Source organism: Dromiciops gliroides, chromosome 4 (assembly GCF_019393635.1).
Source record: "Dromiciops gliroides isolate mDroGli1 chromosome 4, mDroGli1.pri, whole genome shotgun sequence".
In the NCBI taxonomy this organism is placed as follows: Eukaryota; Metazoa; Chordata; class Mammalia; order Microbiotheria; family Microbiotheriidae; genus Dromiciops; species Dromiciops gliroides.
In genome coordinates, this window is record NC_057864.1 from 442585624 (window position 1) to 442606101 (window position 20478).

The 20478-nt window shown below is 40.7% G+C and overlaps 1 protein-coding gene and 1 long non-coding RNA gene across 2 annotated transcripts in view; one reads left to right on the forward strand and one right to left on the reverse strand.

The window, feature by feature from the left end:
- The window catches only part of TRIM33 (tripartite motif containing 33), a 159557-nt gene extending 151043 nt beyond the window's left edge, over positions 1–8514 (reverse strand). The window contains 2 exon segments of the mRNA XM_044000548.1: positions 7880–8108; positions 8110–8514. Of these exon segments, the coding sequence (XP_043856483.1) occupies positions 7880–8108; positions 8110–8451 (571 nt within the window). The 5' untranslated portion in view covers positions 8452–8514.
- Positions 8515–8668: 154 nt separating this feature from the next.
- The window catches only part of LOC122725337, a 103272-nt gene continuing 91462 nt past the window's right edge, over positions 8669–20478 (forward strand). Inside the window, exon 1 of the long non-coding RNA XR_006352725.1 lies at positions 8669–8783. This is a non-coding gene — a long non-coding RNA (uncharacterized LOC122725337). The remainder of the gene's footprint in view (positions 8784–20478) is intronic.

Here is a 20478-nt window from a genome sequence, read left to right on the forward strand (position 1 = left end):
CATTGATATGTGTACCCCTTAAGTAGATTCTGGCTCCAAATGGAATTTCCTTTGGAACCGGCAAAGATGCTAACCACTGAAGTCTTTCTCTTTTGCTTGTCTTACTGCCCAGCTCTGAGATTGGTACTACAAAATCTTCCAGCTCCTGAACAAAGGTGGGCAAATCTGTTCATGCTCCAGGCCTTTGGTGCACAACTATTGTCTAAGATAGTACCATAATCTGGGTACTTACCTAATCAGCACCGAGTTTATTAAAGATTAGTTATATTTTTGCCTTTAAGAAACAAAAGCAAAAGGCACTATAATGATACAATATTTTTTGCTAGTAGATAATCTATGAAAAACTGCATTCATTCCCTACCCCCACAGTAGACTTCACCTTAAAGACAACCCTGTTATCTACACAAAGTGTGAAATGAGATAAGACTACAAATATCTTGGAAAAGCATTTTGTTCTTCTGGGTTCAAACTTGGAAAGACGGCCCCTTCTTTCAAAGGAAAGGTAAGGGGACAGCTAGGTAGCGCAGTGGATAAAGCATGGCCCCAGATTCAGGAGGACCTGAGTTCAAGTCTGACCTCAGACACTTGACACTAGCTGTGTGACCCTGGGCAAGTCACTTAACCCTCATTGCCCCACAAAAAAGGAAGGAAGGAAGGAAGGAAGGAAGGAAGGAAGGAAGGAAGGAAGGAAGGAAGGAAGGAAGGAAGGAAGGAAGGAAGGAAGGAAGGAAGGAAGGAAGGAAGAAGCCTTGGTCTAGAATAAACCTCAATAGAAAGATATTCCATTTAAAGTAATGGTAGATAATATAAAATACTTGGGAGTCTACTTGCCAAGACAAACCCAGGAACTCTATGAACACAATTTCCAAACACTCTTCACACAAATCAAATCAGATCTAAATAATTGGAAAGATATCAATTGCTCATGGATAGGCAGAGCTAATATAGTAAATATGACAATTCTACCTAAATTAATTTACTTATTCAGTGCCATACCAATCAGACTACCTAAAAATTATTTTATAGAGCTAGAAAAAATAACAAAATTCATCTGGAAAAACAAAAAGTCAAGAATATCAAGAGAAATAATGAAAAAAAAAATGCACAGGAAGGTGGGTTAGCTGTACCAAACCTGGAGCTTTACTATAAAGCGGCAGTCCATCAAAACTATCTGGTACTGGCTAAGAAATAGAGTGGAGGATCAATGGAATAGGCTAGGCACAGGAAACACAGTAGCAAATGACACTAGTAATGTAGTGTTTGATAAACCCAAAGACTCCAGTTTCTGGGATAGGAACTCAGTATTTGACAAAAACTGCTGGGAAAACTGGAAGATAGTATGGCAGAAATTAGGCACAGACCAACATCTTACACCCTATACTAAAATAAGGTCAAATTGGATACATGATTTAGACATAAGAGGTGATACCATAGGTAAATTAGGAAACAATGGAATAGTCTACCTTTCAGATCTTTGGAAAGGAGAACAGTTTATGACCAAACAAGAGATAGAGAATATTATAAAATGCAAAATGGATGATTTTGATTACATTAACTTAAAAGGTTTTGTACAAACAGAAGCAATGCATCCAAATTAGAAGGGAGAACAGAAAGCTAGGAAACAATTTTATAGCCAGAGTACTTCTGATAAAGGCCTCATTTCTAAAATATATAGGGAACTAAATCAAATTTGTAAGAATCCAAGTCATTCCCCAATTGAGAAATGGTCAAAAGATATGAACAGGCAGTTTTCTGATGAAGAAATCAAAGCTATCTATTCCCATATGAAAAAATGCTCTAAATCACTAATGATTAGAGAGATGCAAATTAAAACAACTCTGAGGTACCACCTGACACCTATCAGATTGGCTAAAATGCCAAAAAAGGAAAATAATAAATGTTGGAGAAGCTGTGGAAAAATTGGAACACTAATGCATTGTTGGTGGAGCTGTGAACTGATCCAGCCATTCTGGAGAGCAATTTGGAATTATGCCCAAAGGGCTATAAAGCTGGGCATACCTACTTTTGGGTCCTTTTCCCAAAGAGATCATGGAAAAGGGAAAAGGACCCACATGTACAAAAATATTTATAGCTGCTCTTTATGTGGTGACAAGGAATTGGAAGTTGAGGGGGTGCCCATCAATTGGGGACAAGTTGTGGTATATGAATGTAATGGAATACTGTTGTCCTGTAAGAAACAATGAGCAGGAGGAGTTCAGAGAAACCTGGAGGGTCTTGCAAGGGCTGATGATAAGTGAGATGAGCAGAACCAGAAGAACATCGCACACAGTATCATCAACATTGTGTGTTGATCTGCTGTGATGAACTATATTCTTCTCACCAATGCAATGGTACAGAAGAGTTCCAGGGAATTCATGATAGAAGAGGATCTCCAAATCCAGGAAAAAACAAAAACAAAAACTGTGGAGTATAGATGCTGATTGAACCATACTATTTCTTTTGTTTTTGGTGCTGTTGTTTTTCTATTTTGAGGTTTTTCCTCACTGCTCTGATTTTTCTCTTATCATATGACTAATGCAGAAATATGTTTAATGTTATTATATATATATATATATATATAATAAAACACCTATATTGGATTGCATGCTGCCTAGGGGAGGGCGGGAAGGAGGGGAGGGAGGAAGAAAAATCTGAAATTGGAAAGCTTGTAAAAACGAAAGTTGAGAACTATCTTTACATGGAACTGGAAAAAAATAAAATACTTTATTTAAAAAACCACACCCCCCCCCAAAAAAAAACAAAAACAAAGGAAAGATAAAAAAATTCTGACCACAGATTATAAAACACATAAAGATAGGAACCCATTCACATATTGGATTAATTACACTTGCAACAAAAGGTTTTGCACAACTGAGAAGGCATAAATATTTGCTGACAGCAAATTATACTTCGCTAAAGTTCATCAGTCAGGAATCTCTACATTAAATAGTTCAATTAAGAAACATTACATAAGAGAACATGGAAAAAGACATTCAGGATTCTTATAGCCATTGAGACTATTTATTCCTAATAAATAAATGTTTTCCTCTACAGCTCCTGTTTCAGAAATATGGCTAGAAAACAACTTGGGGCAGCTAGGTGGCACAGTGGATAAAGCACTGGCCCTGGATTCAGGAAGCCCTGGATTCAGGAGGACCTGAGTTCAAATCCAGCCTCAGACGCTTAACACACTTACTAGCTGTGTGACCCTGGGCAAGTCACTTAACCCCAATTGCCTCACCAAAAAAAAAAAAAAAAAAAGGAAAAACAACTTGAAGATGGCTTCAACCTTGTGCAATCCTAGTCTATTTACCTCAGTACCTAAAGGGGCTTTCCTTTTTCTCCTTGAAATCGTTTCAATGTACCTCGAGCACATCTTCCACTGCTTTCCCTTTCCACATACCCTTCTAAAAAAAATTGCCAGGACACTAATGAAATTGAGGGAAAGGGGAAAAGAAAAGGGAAACTGCATTTAAAAAAATTTAAAAATATAAGTCACTTGAGCTCAAAAAGATAACATGTCCAGTACCTAGCATATATAGTTGGTGCTTTAAAATAAATGCCTCTTGATTTATTGAAAGTGCTCATCATTTAAGCTTCACAACATTGTAAAGTAGTTACTACAGGTATTATTCCCATTTTACAGAAAAAAGGGAAGTTCACAGAGGATAAGTGACAACCTTGGGCACACATATGGTCTCAGAGCAAAGATTTAACCCTTGCCATTCTAATTCCAAATCCAATAATATCTATTATGACACACTGTCGTACATCTTTCTAGTTGAGTCCTTGAAAAAGTCATACAAGCTCTTGCCAAGCTCCAAACTAACTCTGGGCAAAATATAAAAGAAATTGGGGAAATGAACATGAAACTATAAGATACTGTACAGAAGAAGAATGTCTGCTTGAAGCTGTTCAAACATATATTCCCTCCTCCACCTTTCACACTTTGTTTTAGCTTCAAGGTCAAAATATAAAACAGATAGATTACAAGTTCAATCTTATGTATCAATTATTTGTTAGTATGCATATAGATCTGGAAAAAAGTATTCATGAAAATCTGAGTGTTCTCCTAACCAAGATTCTGTTCCCTTCCAAAACCTATTACTCTCTCTTGGATTGCCTATTTCTATAAAGGGCACCATCATTAACCTGATCTCTGGATTCCTGAGGCTCAACTCTAGAATCACCTTTGACTCCTCCCTCTCTCCTATATAAAAGGGACTAGATTTGGAATGAGAAAAATACACTAACCTGTATTCCCCTCTGAGATTCCAGATCCTCATCTATAATGTGTTGAGAGTTTTTTGACAAAACAATGACTTCAATGATACAGCAAAGTCTCTCCACAGAAAACTATCTATAACTTACAGTTCTAAGCAAATTACCCACAGCACTGATTTACTTGCCCATGGTCACAGATATTATGTACTGAGGTGGGACGTAACTATCATACCACTTCTCATCTCTAAAATTAGGAAATAAACTGTTTATTCTCTGAGATCCCTTTAAAATACTCAAATGCACTGTATTCTATCTCCCAAATCTCTCCCATTCATTGTTCCTTCCAATTCCTATTGCTACCCTTGCTCTTAGTGAACATCACAGAATCTCACCCAGTTTTAAATATGTCCAGATTAACCTCCCCATTGCGTGGCTCTGATCATGTCATTAACCTCCTCAAAAACCTCCAATGGTTCCCCAAAAGAAGGTCAAATTCTTTTGTCAAGCATCCAAGGCCCTCCACAATCAGAAGCCTACAAAACCCCCTAGTTTCCAACCTTAGCTCACTGGACTTCTCTCCAATGTTCTCATCAAGTTCAACTCCTTCCTTTCTCCAACGTGTTCCATTTTCTAACTTGTGCCTTTGTTCATTTTTTCCCTACACCTGGAACACCCTTCTCAGTAGTCCTTCCTATTAAATCTCCACTTAATCCTTCAAGTAATAACTCAAATGTCACCTCCATAGCCATTCTCACCTCTCCCAAACAGATGAAAGGATTTCTCTCTGTTCTGAATACTCAAACCACTTTGGTAGTAACCTCTTTATGAACTAATCATTCTATTCTATTTGAAAGAATTATGTAAGTGAGCACTTACTCATGTTATATATATAGATTTGCCTATCAGTGTATGTATGTATGTATATATACATACATACCTATAAACACACATATGATAGGCTTCTTGAACCTGAACCCCATCTTCATCTTTGTATCCTCAGATATCCAATATATCTTTGCTGAATGAACAAAAGAATATATCAATAAGAAATAGGCTTTAAATTGTATTCCAGGGGCAGCTAGATAGCGCAGTGGATGGAGCACCGGCCCTGGAGTCAGGAGTACCTGAGTTCGGATCCGGTCTCAGACACTTAACACTTACTAGCTGTGTGACCCTGGGCAAGTCACTTAACCCCAATTGCTTCACTAAAAAAAAAAAATTATTCAGTTCATCCATGGTCTTTTACTCAGAACCTTCTGTGACCCAAAGGATGCTCCAGAAGGCTAACCTGGGGCATCAAGGTGGTGCAATGGAGAGAGAGCACCAGATCTGAATTTAGGAGGACCTAAGTTCAAATCTGGCCTCAGACACTTGACACTTACTAAGCTCTGTGACCCTGGGCAAGTCACTTAACCCTCATTGCCCCACCAAACAAAAAAAAAAAAGGGCTAAACTAAAGGTAGGGGAATAGACTGTAGTCCAAGAAAAGAGAAGCTAAATGATCTACCAGGATATTGAACCTAGACCTTGACCTTATTTTCAACATGGTGCTCTAAGGAAATAAACTAACAGCCAAATGTACTTTTTTTTCTTTTTCACAAGGCAATGGATCACAAATCATTTTTCAAAGTTCCAATCTTCAGCTGAAAAAGTTTGTGCTTTAAATATATATATGTAAATTTTATTGCTGAGCTTCAATTAACTTGTACAAAATAAGTAGACACATAAAGAACAGAGAACCATGCAAGTACAAATTCACTGCAACAAAAACACTGTATTCCCATTACTACTGAGGTTGACAATCCAATTCAGTAAACATTTATCAAGTGTCTGCTGGGAGATGCAAACTTTATATATAAACTTTATATATATTCATGGAATTTATAATCTACAAGTATATGTCATATACACATAAAACTAATGCAAAAAACCAAAACACCTTCCTAAAACACAAGTACAATAGAGATATACAAAACAAAATCCTGAGATTGTGTCATAGTAGACAGAGTAGACTGGGATTTAGTAAAACTTGGGTTTAAATCCCAACCCAGACCCAGACTAATTAGGTAGCCAGACAAGTCACTTAACCCCTCTGAGGCTTTCTTTAATCATCTGTAAATAGGGATAATAGCACCTACCTTAAAGTATCAAATTGTTATAAGTATCAAATGAGATAAAAACAAAACAATATGTAAAAGTCATCTAGTATTCCTTATTATGGGTAATATTATCTTGGATCTTTCAAATATTCTGACACCAGGGAGCTAAGGTTTTCTCTGGAATAACAAAACAAGAAAGTAAATTGTAATTTGACTGGAGAGTAAATCTCTTGAAAGAGAAGGCAACAGGACAAACATGTACATGCATAAACGTTTTTCTACAGCAAGCTGCTTTGAAACTTTGTGACATTCAGATTCTGCCCATTTGTTTATTAAAACACTGTCAACTTATAATGTGCAAAAGTGTGTACAGGTTGTGAAAAAATTCAGCTTAAATATAACATGAAAGAAAACATAAACATTAAACTATAAGACATTATAAAATATCAATCAACTATTCTTAAAGATAATGATTCTGAAGCAAGACCAATTATATCACTGGGAGTAACAGGGATTGTTTTGACAAATCTGTGTGATATTTCTTCTATTTTGTGACCCAAATACAGAAAAATGAACGGTAGAGAATTATACTCGTCCTCTTCTCTGGCCAAAAAATGTTACTAAGAGTCAATTTCCTTATTCTTGGTAGCAATACCATATGGCAAACAATCCAAATCTTGTATAATTTTCAAAAATCCCCTCTACCAAATAAGGGTTCCCCTGAGAACTTTTCAAACATCACAACTCATGAACTTTCTCTCCTCCCCAACAATGAGGGTATTTCATGTCCACCCCCCCCCCACATACCCTCCCAGTTCAGTGTTTTGCGTGACACCTAAAAGCTTCCATTCTTCTATTTTTTATAATCAACCTTCTTAGAACACATGCCACATTTACTCATCTGAAACCTAGACCCTACTCCATTCCATTTTTTCTTACTGCTTGGCTCAATATTTTCGGGGACCACTTTCCTTCTTACTGTTCAAGTCCTTTCCTCCTAAGCAACCTTTCACAGACCAAATCTGCCTTCTCTTCCAAATACCACTTAGCTGGTCTCCAAAACACTTCTGGCAGCATCTGAATCCTGTCCCCAAACCTCGCATCTCTCTCCTCAAAAACCCTCCAGGTCCTCGGGTCCCCTCCCCTCCAGCACTCTCCTAGGCCCTCCTCTCCCTGACCCCGCCCCATCCTCGCAGGGCCCTCCTCCCCCAGAGTTCCCCCCCGAAAACCTCCTAAGGCCCTCTTTTCCTTCTACCCATCACTCGGCTCTTCCCCCCTCCAGAAAGTCGACCCCTCTCCTGCTCCACAACACAAAACTCGTCACGACCCTCGATCAGCCCCCCTCAGAAACACACACACACACACACCTCCGATGAAGAGAAAAAAACCCACCTCTCACGGCCTCCTCCCGCCTCGCAAAGAAGAGAAAAGCCCTTAACGACCCCCCCCCCCCTGCGCTCCCCCGAGCAGCCCACCGCAGGCCGCGGCCCCTCCCCGCCTCCCGCGGCCCGACTCCTGGCCGCGGGGGCCGCAGGCCTCAGCGCCCGCCCGCTCACCTTGCTGGATGTCGCCGTTGCTGCCGCCCGGGATGGGCACGCTGAGCTGGCGCTCGGGCTCGGGCAGGCAGCGGAGGCAGAAGGAGTGCAGGCAGGGCAGCAGCTTGGGCTCCGCCTCACGGCGGCTCTGCAGGCTCTGCTGACACACCGCGCAGGTGTCCAGCAGCGAGGCCGGGGGCCCGGGAGGCGGCCCCGCCGGCGCGGGGGCCGGCGCCGCCAGGGCTGCCGGGGGCGGCAGGGGCCGCCGGGGCCGGGGCCGCGATCGCCGCTCCCGGACCCGCGGGACCTGCCGAGGCCGCGGCGGCTGCAGCGGCCGCAGGGGCTGAGCCCGAGGAGGCCGCGGACACCCCCCCGTCCTCGGGCCCGGCCGCCGCGCCGCCCTCCGGCCCGGCCCTGCCGCCTTCCTCCTCTTCCTCCTCTTCCACTAGCACCGCGGCGAGAGGCGGCTCCGCCTCCAGCCCCGCGGGTCCCGCAGTCCCGGGCCCGGCTGCGGCCGCCGCCGCCGCACTGCCGCTGACCCCGCCGCCGCCACTCTCGGCCTCGCCGCCGCCGCCGCCTTTGTTTTCCGCCATGTTTTCCTCTTTGAACCCGCCGGACCGCCCCGCGCCGCCAGCCGCCCGCGCCGCCGCCACCCCCAGCCCCAGCCGCAGCAGCAGCGAGAACGGCCGGCGAGAACGAGCAAGAGCGAGGGCGCGCGCGCACACAGCGGCCCTTCCCCTCGCTCCCTCGTTGAGCGTCCGGGGGCGGAGCGCGCACGCACCACGCACATACGTCCTTCCTTCAGAAGGAAACTCGGGCCTGAGAGCACGTAGCGCGGGCACGAACGCGGCTCCGGCTCAGCCGGGAAGCGACCGCTTTGCGCCTGCGCGGCCGCCTTAGCTCTTCGGCCGAATTCGACTCTGAGGTAGGGCTCGCGCTAGACCGCAAACGGCTCCGTTGTCTAGGTGAGAGCCGGAGGCGTGGGTGAGGCGGAGCTGCGGGTGGGAGCTCCTGGAAGAGAGGGGCGGGATGCAGGAGAACTTGGAGGAGGGACGGGGGCCTGGGGAGGCGGGACTCTACGTGAGAACCTGGAGATCTAGGTGCGCGGAGATGGACTGTGACCCTCGGCCGTCCTTTGTTGTCTACCCCCTGGGATGGGAGTCCGGGGCGGGGCCTCGCTCCAAGGCCCTGAGCTTCTGAAGCCCTGGAGGCGGAGACCCCCCCCCCCCCCCCCCCCGCCTTCCACCACCACCTCCGTCACCTGGTTCCATCCCTCCCCCGACCCCTCCCATAGGCTGAGCGTAAACCTGCCCCGAGACCGTAAGCTCCTTTAGGGCCGGGCCGGAACTGGGGGCGAGGTGGCTTCTTTATCTGTGTATGGTGCCCAGCTAGAGGCCTATTGTCCTGTATTCCAGTAAACACTCAAATTCATAATAGAGGAGGGAAAAAAAGTTTGTTTTAAAATAAAACATGTGGGGGCTGCTAGGTGGTTAAAGCACCCGCCCTGGATTCAGGAGGACCCGAGTTCAAATCCGGCCTCAGACACTTGACACTTAATAGATGTGTGACCCTGGGCAAGTCACTTAACCCTCATTGCCTTGCAAAAAAAAATGTTTAAACAGACGTTAGGAAGTCACTTGGTAAAATGGGAAGTGTACTGGCTCTGGAGTGAGCAGACCTGGGTTCAAGTCCACCTCTTAAGAGTATTTGGACAACTCTGGTCAAGTCTCTCGGCATTAGTTTAACACATCTATAAAGGATTGGGTGGGGGTGGGGATTATAATTAATCTTGTTAGTTATATAGTAGGCTTTTTTGTGGGGGGGGGGGGGCAATGAGGGTTAAGTGACTTGCCCAGGGTCACACAGCTAGTGTTAAGTGTCTGAGGCCAGATTTGAACTCAGGTCCTCCTGAATCCAGGGCCATGCTCTATCCACTGCGCCACCTAGCTGCCCCTCATATAGTAGGCTTTAATAAATGAGTATAGGAAAAGGTGGTTCAAACTAAAGAAAGTGAGATGGGTGTTCCCTAGTAAGAGAAAATTAGTTGGTTTGTTGTCTTTTAAAACATCTTGTCACCACTGTCACCCTGGGACCTAAAAGTTAGAGTATCTCCAATTTATCCTGTATATATCTTGTTCATACATAGTTCTACACAAATTATCTTAAGTCTGTGAACCCCTTGAGAATAGGTATCTACCTTTGCCTTTCTTTGTATTCCCAGTTCCTGGCATGTGGTAGGAGCTTAATCAATGTTTATTGACTGACAGACTAGAAAGTAAGCCCAGAAAGGTAGGTTATATCTACATGAAAGATGTTATGGCCTCAAGGGTCCTTAGAGATCTTCCAGTTTACACTCACTTTATAGATGCAACTGAGGGGCAGCTAGGTGTCGAAGTGGATAGAGCACTGACCCTGGATTCAGGAGGACCTGAGTTCAAATTTGGCCTCAGACACTTGACAATTACTAGCTGTGTGACCCTGGGCAAGTCACTTAGCCCCAATTGCCTCACAAAAAAAAATGCAACTGAAATCCAGAGAGGATAAGGAGCTTGCTCCAGAGCAAACTGCTAATAGATGCAAGTATAAAACAAATGGATGAATGAGTAAATGGAAGACATTTTCAAGTCCATTCTCTTGACTCCATTTCCCCTACTAACTAACTCTACTCAGTCCTTCACCTGGTCTCAAAGGTCAGTAGTTTGATTGACAGGCAAACAAATGGGCAATTAATTAATTCTCTTGTCAATTGGAAGCTTTTGAAAAGTTTTAAGCCTGAATTAGATTAAAAAGCTGTGCTTTATGAAGAATAGACTGGCAGCAACATATAAAATGATTTGGAATGAATACAGAATGGAGACAGGGATCAGTAGGGTATTATTATAAGCCAAGTGAGAAGTATATAGTTGTGATTACAGACTTCATCTATCCAGTCTGGTAAAGTTCTCTCTCTTTTTCTTCACTAAAAAAGCAAGAGGATCTTACAGGTCTTGATAAATTTCTCAGCTAGTTTCGTCTTTAAGAAGATAGAAAAAAAAGTAATAAAAAATGCTTTTCTGTTCCTGACTCTAGCCAATAAGAACTTCAGTCTAGTCATTGAAGATGACATGACAAGAGCCTTGGGAAGAAGTGATCCTGCTATCTTAGAGCTCAAGATAAATCAAGAAGGAAAAATAAGGCAGAGTCTTAAGCCTAAAACTTTAGGAGAATATATTTCCAAAAGTTCAGAGGGGAAAAAGAAAGAAAGGATACTTTGACCTGAGATGGAAAGCTATCAAGAAAGAAATTCTGTTGGTAAACAAAATAATCTTGATGAGCAAGAACAGGAATTTGTATCTAAAAAGACCACAGTTACTCTGTAAGTAGCTAACCAGCAATAATACATCAAGTATATGTAACATGACACAAGCCATAGTAGGTAAATGTGGATGAATATTGAAGAGTGACAAGGTTTCTATAACTATATCAGTCTTGCAAAGAACAAAAGCCAAGGCAACAAAAAGGGTTTTGTTTCTTTTTCACGATATTGTGGACTAGAGGAAGAATAAAGATGGGATAAAACCACTTCTTGAGATGAATTAAAAAAAAAACACTAGAAAACAGTAAAAACAAAACAAAAAACCCTACTTGGCTCTTTTTTATTCCTTTGTTTTCTTTACCAAGGAGAATAGAGAATGGAACATATCCAAGAAGAATGTGAAAAGAAAAGCCATCAAGCACTGATGGTAGATGGCCTTCTCAAGAAGTTTGCCAACAAAAGGAAAGAGAGATATAGGATAGCTGATGGGAGTAAATAAATCAAATGAGGTGTTTTTGAGGATAGGGGAGATATGGGCATGTTTATAAAAGGTTATATATAGGGAGGGAGGAAGAGAAGTTGGAACACAAAGTTTTAAAAACTTGATGTTAAAGTTTGTGTTTACATATATTTTGGAAAATAAAATTCTATTTAAAAGATAAAAAAATTTTTTTAATTAAAAAAAAAAAGGTTATATAGCTGGTTGGTGACTGAACCAGGTCTGACACCTGGCTATTTTACATGTCACCAGATGTAATTGGCATATCAAGTCAAGAAAGGTAATGACTGCAGTTTGGGTGGGTTTGAAGTAATAGTAATACTCCATTAAAGTGGAGGTCTTCATTACTGGCTCTTGACTATATTTGGAATTTGGGAGAGAAGGCTAATTGAGAAATAGTAATTGTGAAGTCATCTGTCTAGAGGTAATTTTTGAAGCTAAAGGATTAAACAAAACCACCGGGAGTGGAAAGAAACAAGATTTAGAATATAGCTTTGAAGATCAACTATATTTAGGTGGCTTAAGAAGAAAAAGGAAAAAAAAAAAGGCAAACAAGGAACACTCACAGGTAGATAGAATCACATAGAATTCAAGATACCAGAAGTGAACTCAGAACGCATCTAATCCAATTTATACATGAGAAGAATCCCAACCATAACAAACCTGACAAGTGATCATCCAGCCTCTGCTTTTAAAAACTCCAAGAGGAAGCCCCCCCACCCCAAATAATTCTCCATTCCACTTTCAGATTGCTCTGATTGTTAGGAAGTTTTTCCTGATTTGAAGACTAAATTTGCTTCTTTATAATGTCTATTGTTCCCCATTCTGCCCTCTGGGAGCCAAAGAAAATTTGTATAATCTCTTCTTTGTAACCATTCTTCAGATACTTGAAAATAGCCATCATTTCTCCCTTGGATCTTCTTCAACCTAAACATTCCCACTTCCTTCAACTAATCCTTATGTGGCTTAGACTCATAGAACCTTTATCATCCTGGTTGTCTTCCTCTGAATACTCTCCATTTTATTGCTGCATTAAACCGTGTGGCCCAGAACTTAACATAGTTCTCCAGATATGTATGGGGTGGGCATAGTACAGAAGAAATATCATCCCCCTCATTTCTGGAAGTTATCCATCTCTTCATACAGCCCAAAATTGCATTAGGTTTTTTGGCTGCCTCATCACACTGCTGTCTCATTAAGCTGGAAGTCCACTGAAACCCCCTGATTTCTTTCAAAACAACATCTAACCATGCCTCCCACATTTTGCACTCAATGAAATTGATTTTTTGAGCCCAAATGTAAGATTTTACAGTTCTGTTTGGTTTCATCTTTTTAGATTCAGCACAAAGTTCTCATCCACTTATTCTCAAAATGTGGTCTGGGGACCCCTGAGGATCTGAGAAATCAAAATTATTTTCATAATAACATCAAATGTTTTAATTTCTAATATGGTAAATATTGGTAGATATAACCAACATAAACAAAAGTTTTTTGGGGTCCTCAACAATTTTTAAGAGCATAAAATGGTCCTAAGATCAAAAAGTTTGAGAGCTGCTGCTCTAATTGATTTTGTTCTTTTTGGATTTTTACTCTGTCACCCAGTGCGTTAGCTGTCTCTCCCAGCTTTGTGTCATCCATAAATTTAAGGAACATGCTATCATTGCCTTTAACCAAGTCATTGATAAAAATATGAACAGTAGAGGACCAATCACAAGTTATAGATACATTCTACTGGAAACATCTGTCAACATTTTAGGAGACATCCTGTTTTTCAGAGCTAAGGCCCAGCAAGCAGGTTGTACCCTGAGCTTGGCATAACAACAGTTCTTTGTGCTAACCCTCTGGCAAAATCACATAATTATTGTATTGCTTTGACTATCACCAGGTGTTTTCTGAGCTTGGACAAGCACTGGACAAGCTCAGACAAGTTCTCCTCATGAAGCCCTAATCAAACACCTCATTGTTGCTGTTACTCCTCATTGTCAGTGCATAGCCATTGGTATAAGTATTGAGGTTTAGCCACACTAGGGGCTACATGTGTGTATAGGTCTTCCTTTTTTTGTTTTTTTGGGTTTTTTTTAGTGAAGCAGTTGGGGTTAAGTGACTTGCCCAAGGTTACACAGCTAGTAAGTGTTAAGTGTCTGAGGCCGGATTTGAACTCAGGTTCTCCTGACTCCAGGGCCGGTGCTCTATCCACTTTGCCACCTACCTGCCCCAAGTCTTCCTTTCTTACAAGCCATTTCCCTCACTTTGAAATTACACATCTGTTTGATGCCTGACTTGCCTGTCTCTAACCTGTTCTGTTCAATTCCAGGCATCCACGGGTTAGACACATCCTACCAAAGTGACATTGATCCATTAACGACTACTCTTTGAGTCTGGCCATCCAATACTGAATTCATTTAATTATATTATCATCTTGTTAAACTCTCCATCTTTTCCACAAAAAGAGTATGAGATATCTTCAAAAATTTTAACAAATTATATCTGTCACATTCTTGATGACTCACTTAGTAATCCTGCTAAATAGGAAACAAGATTACTCTGGTATGACTTGTGCAATGAATCCTTTTTTGTAATCACTGCTTTCTTTTCTGTATATTCACCAACCTTCTCTTTAGTGATCCATTCTAGAATTCTCAAGTTCTAGGTCAGCCAAGCTCACTGGCCTATAATTTGCAAACTCTGTTCTTTCCTTTTTTTTTTTGAAAACTTTTGCCCATCTTTAGTCTTGTGGTGCATCTGCCATTTTCCATGATCTTCGAGATATTACTGACAGTAACTTAGCAATCACATCTGCCAGTTCTTTCAGTACTCAAGGATATAATTTTAACTGAACCAAGTAACTTAAATTCTTCAAGGGAAATTAGGTGCTCTTTTACCTTGTCCTTACATATCTTGGGTAGCTACTTTGTTTTCATTTCTGATACAAGCATAATCTCCTTGGCAGAAAATATAAGTTAAATATGAATCGAGCAGCTGTGCCTTCCATCTGTTGGTTATCGATCAACTTATCAAAATCAACCAATGTCCCTCTCCCTTCTTCCATTTTATCTTTCTACCAAAAGAGCTAATTAAAAACCCTGGTTAGGCAATTTTCAGAGGAAGAAGTTAAAGCTATAGTCATATGGAAAAATGCTCTTAATCACTTTTTTTTTTTTTAGTGAGGCAATTGGGGGTTAAGTGACTTGCCCAGGGTCACACAGCTAGTGTTAAGTGTCTGAGGCTGGATTTGAACTCAGGTACTCCTGACTCCAGGGCCAGTGTTCTATCCACTGTGCTACCTAGCTGCCCCTAAATCACTTTCGATTAGAGAAATAAAATTAAAACAGCTCCAAGGTACCACCTCACACCTATCTGATTAGCTAATATGACAGAAAAAGGAAATTATAAATGTTGGAGAAGATGTGGGAAAATTGGGACACTATTGCATTGTTGGTGGAGTTGTAAACTGAGCCACCCATTCTGGAGAACAATTTGGAACGGTGCGCAAAGGACTATAAAACTCTGTGTACCCTTTGACCCAGCAATACATTATTAGGTCTGTATCCCAATGAGAATGTAAAAAAGGGAAAAGCACCCATATGTACAAAAAATATTTATAGCAGCTCTTTTTTGTAGTGGCAAAGAATTGGAAATAAAGGAATGCCCATCAGTTAGGGAATGGCTGAACAAGTTGTGGTATATGAGTGTAATGGAATACTATTGTGCTGTAAGAAATGATGAGCAGGTAGATTGCAAAAAAAAAACAAAAAACTGGAAAGATTTAGATGAACTGATGCTGAGTGAACAGACCAGGAGAACATTGTACATAGTAGCAGCAACATTGTGTGATGATCAGCTGTGTTAGAATTAACTCTTTTCAGCAATACAGTGATCCAAGACAGTTCCAAAGATTCATGATGGAAAATTCTCTCCACATGCAGAAAAAGAACTATGATGTCTGAATACAGATCAAAGCATACTATTTTCACTGTTTTTGTTGGGGATTTTTGTTTTTGTTTCTTCTTATGTTCTCTCCCTTTTTTTCTGATTCTTTTTTCACAACATGGCTAATGTGGAGATATGTTTAATATGATTGTACTATATAACTTGTATCAGATTACTTGCTGTCTTGGGGAGAGGGAAAAAATTGAAATTCAAAATCTTAGAAAAATGAATGTTGAAAACTATTTTTACATGTAATTGGAAAAAATATTAATTAAAAAAACACACATTATATGATGATCAACTATGATAGACTTAGCTCTTCTCAGTAATACAATGACCCTAAACAATTCCAAAAGACTCAACATGGAAAGTGCTCTCCACATTCAGAGAAAGAACTATGGAGTCTGAAGGCCAATTGAAGCATATTGTTTTCACTTTTTTTTAGTGGCTTTTCCCTTTCTTCTTCTTTCACCAGGGACAGGCCCAGCACATGTGTATATAGTTCCTCTTTATTTGTGCAACATGACTGTTTCTTCTTTCACAACATGACTACTGTGGAAATATGTTTACATGATTACAAATGTATAACCTATATCAGATTCCTTGCCATCTTGGAGAACAAGGGGTAGGAAGAAGGGGACAAAAATTTTCAAACTCAAAATCTTACACAAAATGAATGTTGAAAACTATCTTTACATGTACTTGAAAAAAATACAATTTTTTTTTAAAAGCACAACAAAACACTGTTTGTTGTTCTTTCCCAGACTCCATGCATTTTGAGCTTTAGCATTCCAAACACGATTTTGTAAGACCATGATGCCGTACTTTAAAGTTCATGCTGTTAGGGGCAGCTAGATGGTGTAGTAGATAGAGCACCAGCCCTGGATTCAGGAAGACCTGAGTTCAAATCTGGCCTCAGACACTTAACACTTACTGGCTGTGTGACCCTGGGCAAGTCACTTAACCCCAATTGCCTCACCAAAAAAAAAATCCATGCTGTTAACCTGCCCTTCCATCTTCTGTATGTGTTTTTTGCAGATTGTATTTGATTGATGAGTTCCTACATCATTCTCTTTTTAGACAACTCCCATTTTTCCTCTTCAGAACTATTCCTCTGTGTCTTTAGAATTTATTTTAGGGAAACAAATAATTTTATTTTTGAGAGCTCTCTATCTCTCCTGGGCTGAATTCCTCTCCAAAATTTTGGTTTATGTAATTCTACCTATCCTTCCTATGAGCCCATCAAAATCTGCTTTTCATTTTGTATGGTGCAGAGTGAGTCATATAGAAGGAACAAGTATGGATAGATTACAGTCTGCATTTTAGATCTTACTACCTTATCTTTTCTCCAAAAACTATCTTTCTTCCAAATTTCCTATTCCAGCTATGAATAATCATAACCAATATATTGGGGAGACCCAGTTTTCTCTCCTTTCTTAGTTCTTTCTCTCACCCCGCTTTCCCCCCACTTCAAGATCCATTTCTACTTGAAAGTAAAATTACATTGAATATCTTCATCTGGGACAAGCTCAACAGCAATACTAAACCCTGTACCAAGCTTACAGACAATCTTGGGTAGAAACATCCATTTATTTAGATAACTGAAGGACTTTACTGATGAGAAGAGATTTAGCCTGCACCTAACCACACCAAGGTGGAAACTATTGTACCCCCACCCTCATCAGTTGACCAAGATTTGAATGGCATAGGTCACACATCCCCAGAGTTCATTTTAATATAACATACCTCCAATCCTTTCAACCATTTGGGTTTGATTGCTGTTGACAATTAGATTTGATTGCTATTAGAAGGGCGTATAAACTGTGACCCCACAATTATCTGGGGTCTTTGGTCTGAGACAGCCATTGACCATCTTTTATTAATAACCTGTGGTCTATTTATAGAATGATTAAATTACCCAGAAACTACATCTTATATTTTTTAATCATCACATAGCCTTAGTGCATTCTTTTGGGGGAGGGGGGTGAGGCAATTGGGGTTAAGTGATTTGCCCAGGGTCACACAGCTAGTAAGTGTCAAGTGTCTGAGGCTGGATTTGAACTCAGGTTCTCTTGAATCCAGGGCCAGTGCCTTATCCACTGTGCCACCTAGCTGCCACTCTCAGTGCATTCTAACCAAGGTTTTAGTCACTAGCCTTCCATCCACCAAAGGTTGCAATGTTTATGTCATCCCTCTCGATTCCTTACTTTCATTCAACCAAACGTGCTAATTTTACCATTTCTACCACTACAGCATTTCTCATAGCTATCTCCTCTCCATTTCTATGCATTCCCCTAGTTAAGGCCTTCATCCTTTTCTTGACTATTACAGTGACTTCCTTCCTAATTGATCCCTCTGTATCAGATCTCTTTCAGTGTAATCCATCCTCTACATACTTGTCAAAGATTTTCCTAACCCTTAGTTCTCATGATATTATAACTCCACCCCACCCCCAACTCAGTAAAGCCTAGTGACTCCCTATTAACTCTAGATTCAAATATAATCTCCTCTGGCATTTAAAACCTGTCACAATGTGGCCTCAATCCAGCTTTCCAGGATTATATACAACTATCCAGTCCAGTTGTAGGGGCCTTCTTGCAGTTCTCTAGACCCTTGAAAAAACACAACTAAAATATCCAAATATGAAGAGGTTTTTTTTGTATTGTTAGTAAACTTAAAATATTTCCAAATTTTGGTTTTGGTGAGGCAATTGGGGTTAAATGACTTGCCCAGGGTCACACAGCTAGTAAGTGTTAAGTGTCTGAGGCCCGATTTGAACTCAGGTACTCCTGAATCCAGGGCCGGTGCTTTATCCACTGTGCCACGTAGCTGTCCCTCTAAATATTGTTTTAAGACTGCATTCTTCTTTCTTTAACTGCTTATACTATTTATTCCCTGATAAGAACGCTAAGCTCTACCCAAAAGGCAGTGTTCACCATGTCTCATCTATTTCCTTCATTTTACTGCTTCCATACATTTTTTATTCCATTTCTTATACCTGAAATATACCCCTCATCTTTAGCTGTTAAAATTCTACCTATTCTTCACGCTGACTTAAATACCAACTCTTTAATGAAGATTCCTTGATTCCCTGCACTCAGTTATGATATATCTGTCCTTGGACTTGGAATATTTTTATTGATACTTTTCATGTATTTATACACTAATTTATATGCTGTTCTTCTGTAGTCTTAACTCCAACAGCTTTACTTGTGTCCTTGATCCCATCCCATTCTGTCTCCCCTTGGACACTACTATGTTGATCATTCCTTTTCTGTTCTATCTTCAATCTTTTCCTATCTGCTGACTTCTTTCCTGCTGCCTAGAAATGTATTCAGGTCTTTCCAACGGAGTACAGTAAATGTTTAACTGACTCTCCCAGAGGACACACTTTTAATCTGCATTGTTAATTGTTAATCTGCATTTTCTCCATCACTTAAGTGAACAAAACAGGAAATCAAGCCTAGATTTATAGCATTTGCTTACACACACTGAAAACTGAACAATCAACTTTAGGTTCAAGCTGATTTCAGCAAACCCTTAGAAAATCTTCATTTCACCCTGACATCCCCTTACAGGTATCTCTCTTTAACTGCCCCTTTCTCCCTTTGGTTGAGTTCCTTCCACAACCCCATTTTGAGGAAAGGCCCAGATTGTCCATCCTTAATTCTTTCTACCAGTACTTTAGCAGCCTTCTTCCATTCTTGAGTTCCTATTTTGAAGAAGGGCCCAGACGAACTTTACTTCACTTTCCAGGCCTAGCTACCGAGCCCTTTGCAGTTACCCCTGTCGCCTTTCCATTTTCAAATCACTTTTTTTTTTTGGCAGGGCAATGAGGGTTAAGTGACTTGCCCAAGGTCACACAGCTAGTATGTATCAAGTGTCTGAGGCCGGATTTGAACTCAGGTACTCCTGAATCCAGGGCCAGTGCTCTATTCACTGCGCCACCTAGCTGCCCCCTTCAAATCACTTTTATGTGATATCTTTCTCCATTAGAATATAAACTTCAAGGGCAGAGACTACCTTTTTTCCCCTTGTATTTGTATTCCCAGTGCTTAACATAATGACTTACATATAGCAATTGCTTAATAAATACTTGTTGACTTTTCCCATTCCTAGAAATAATTTTCTATCATCACAGCTAATATACCCCTTTCAATCTGGCTCCCCTCCCACCTACCCCCCCCCATCTCCACTATTTTACTGAAACTGCTGATTCAGATATTAACAAAACTTAATCAACTGCAACATTTACTCAGATTTTTTTCTCTTTATCCTCCTTAAAATTTCTGCAACTCTTAACATCATTGACCAGTCCTTCTGAATATTCCTTCTCACTCAACTTCCACAGTGACACTTTCCCCTCCTCTTTTTCTTCCTGTCTTACCTCTTCTTATTTCTTTGTTGGATCATCATCAATTTCCCCTCACTCTTTACTGCTGATGTCCTCCTCCTCAACCATGCCTTCATCCTGAGCCCTCTCACCTCACTACACATTCCTCTGATGACCTCATAAATTCAAGAATCAAAATCTCATCTCTGTGTAGATATATCATATCCAGCTCTACTATCTCCTGAATTCACATCCTTCATCAAGTGCCTATTACACATCTTTTGAATGTCTGATTAGCACCTCAAATTCAGCATACCCAGAGTACCATGTATTATCTTCCCCCTTACACCTGCCCCTTCTTGCAAGCTGCTAACTTTGGAATCATCCTTACTTATTTCATGTAGTCTTTTTATCCAGTCAGTTGACTAATCATATTAATTTTGTTTCTACAACATTTCTCAGAAATGTCTTCTCTCTGCATATATAGCCACTATACAAGTTTAGTCCCTTCCTCCTTCAAAACATTTTCTACACAGCTGCTAAAATAATCTTCTTAAGGCACA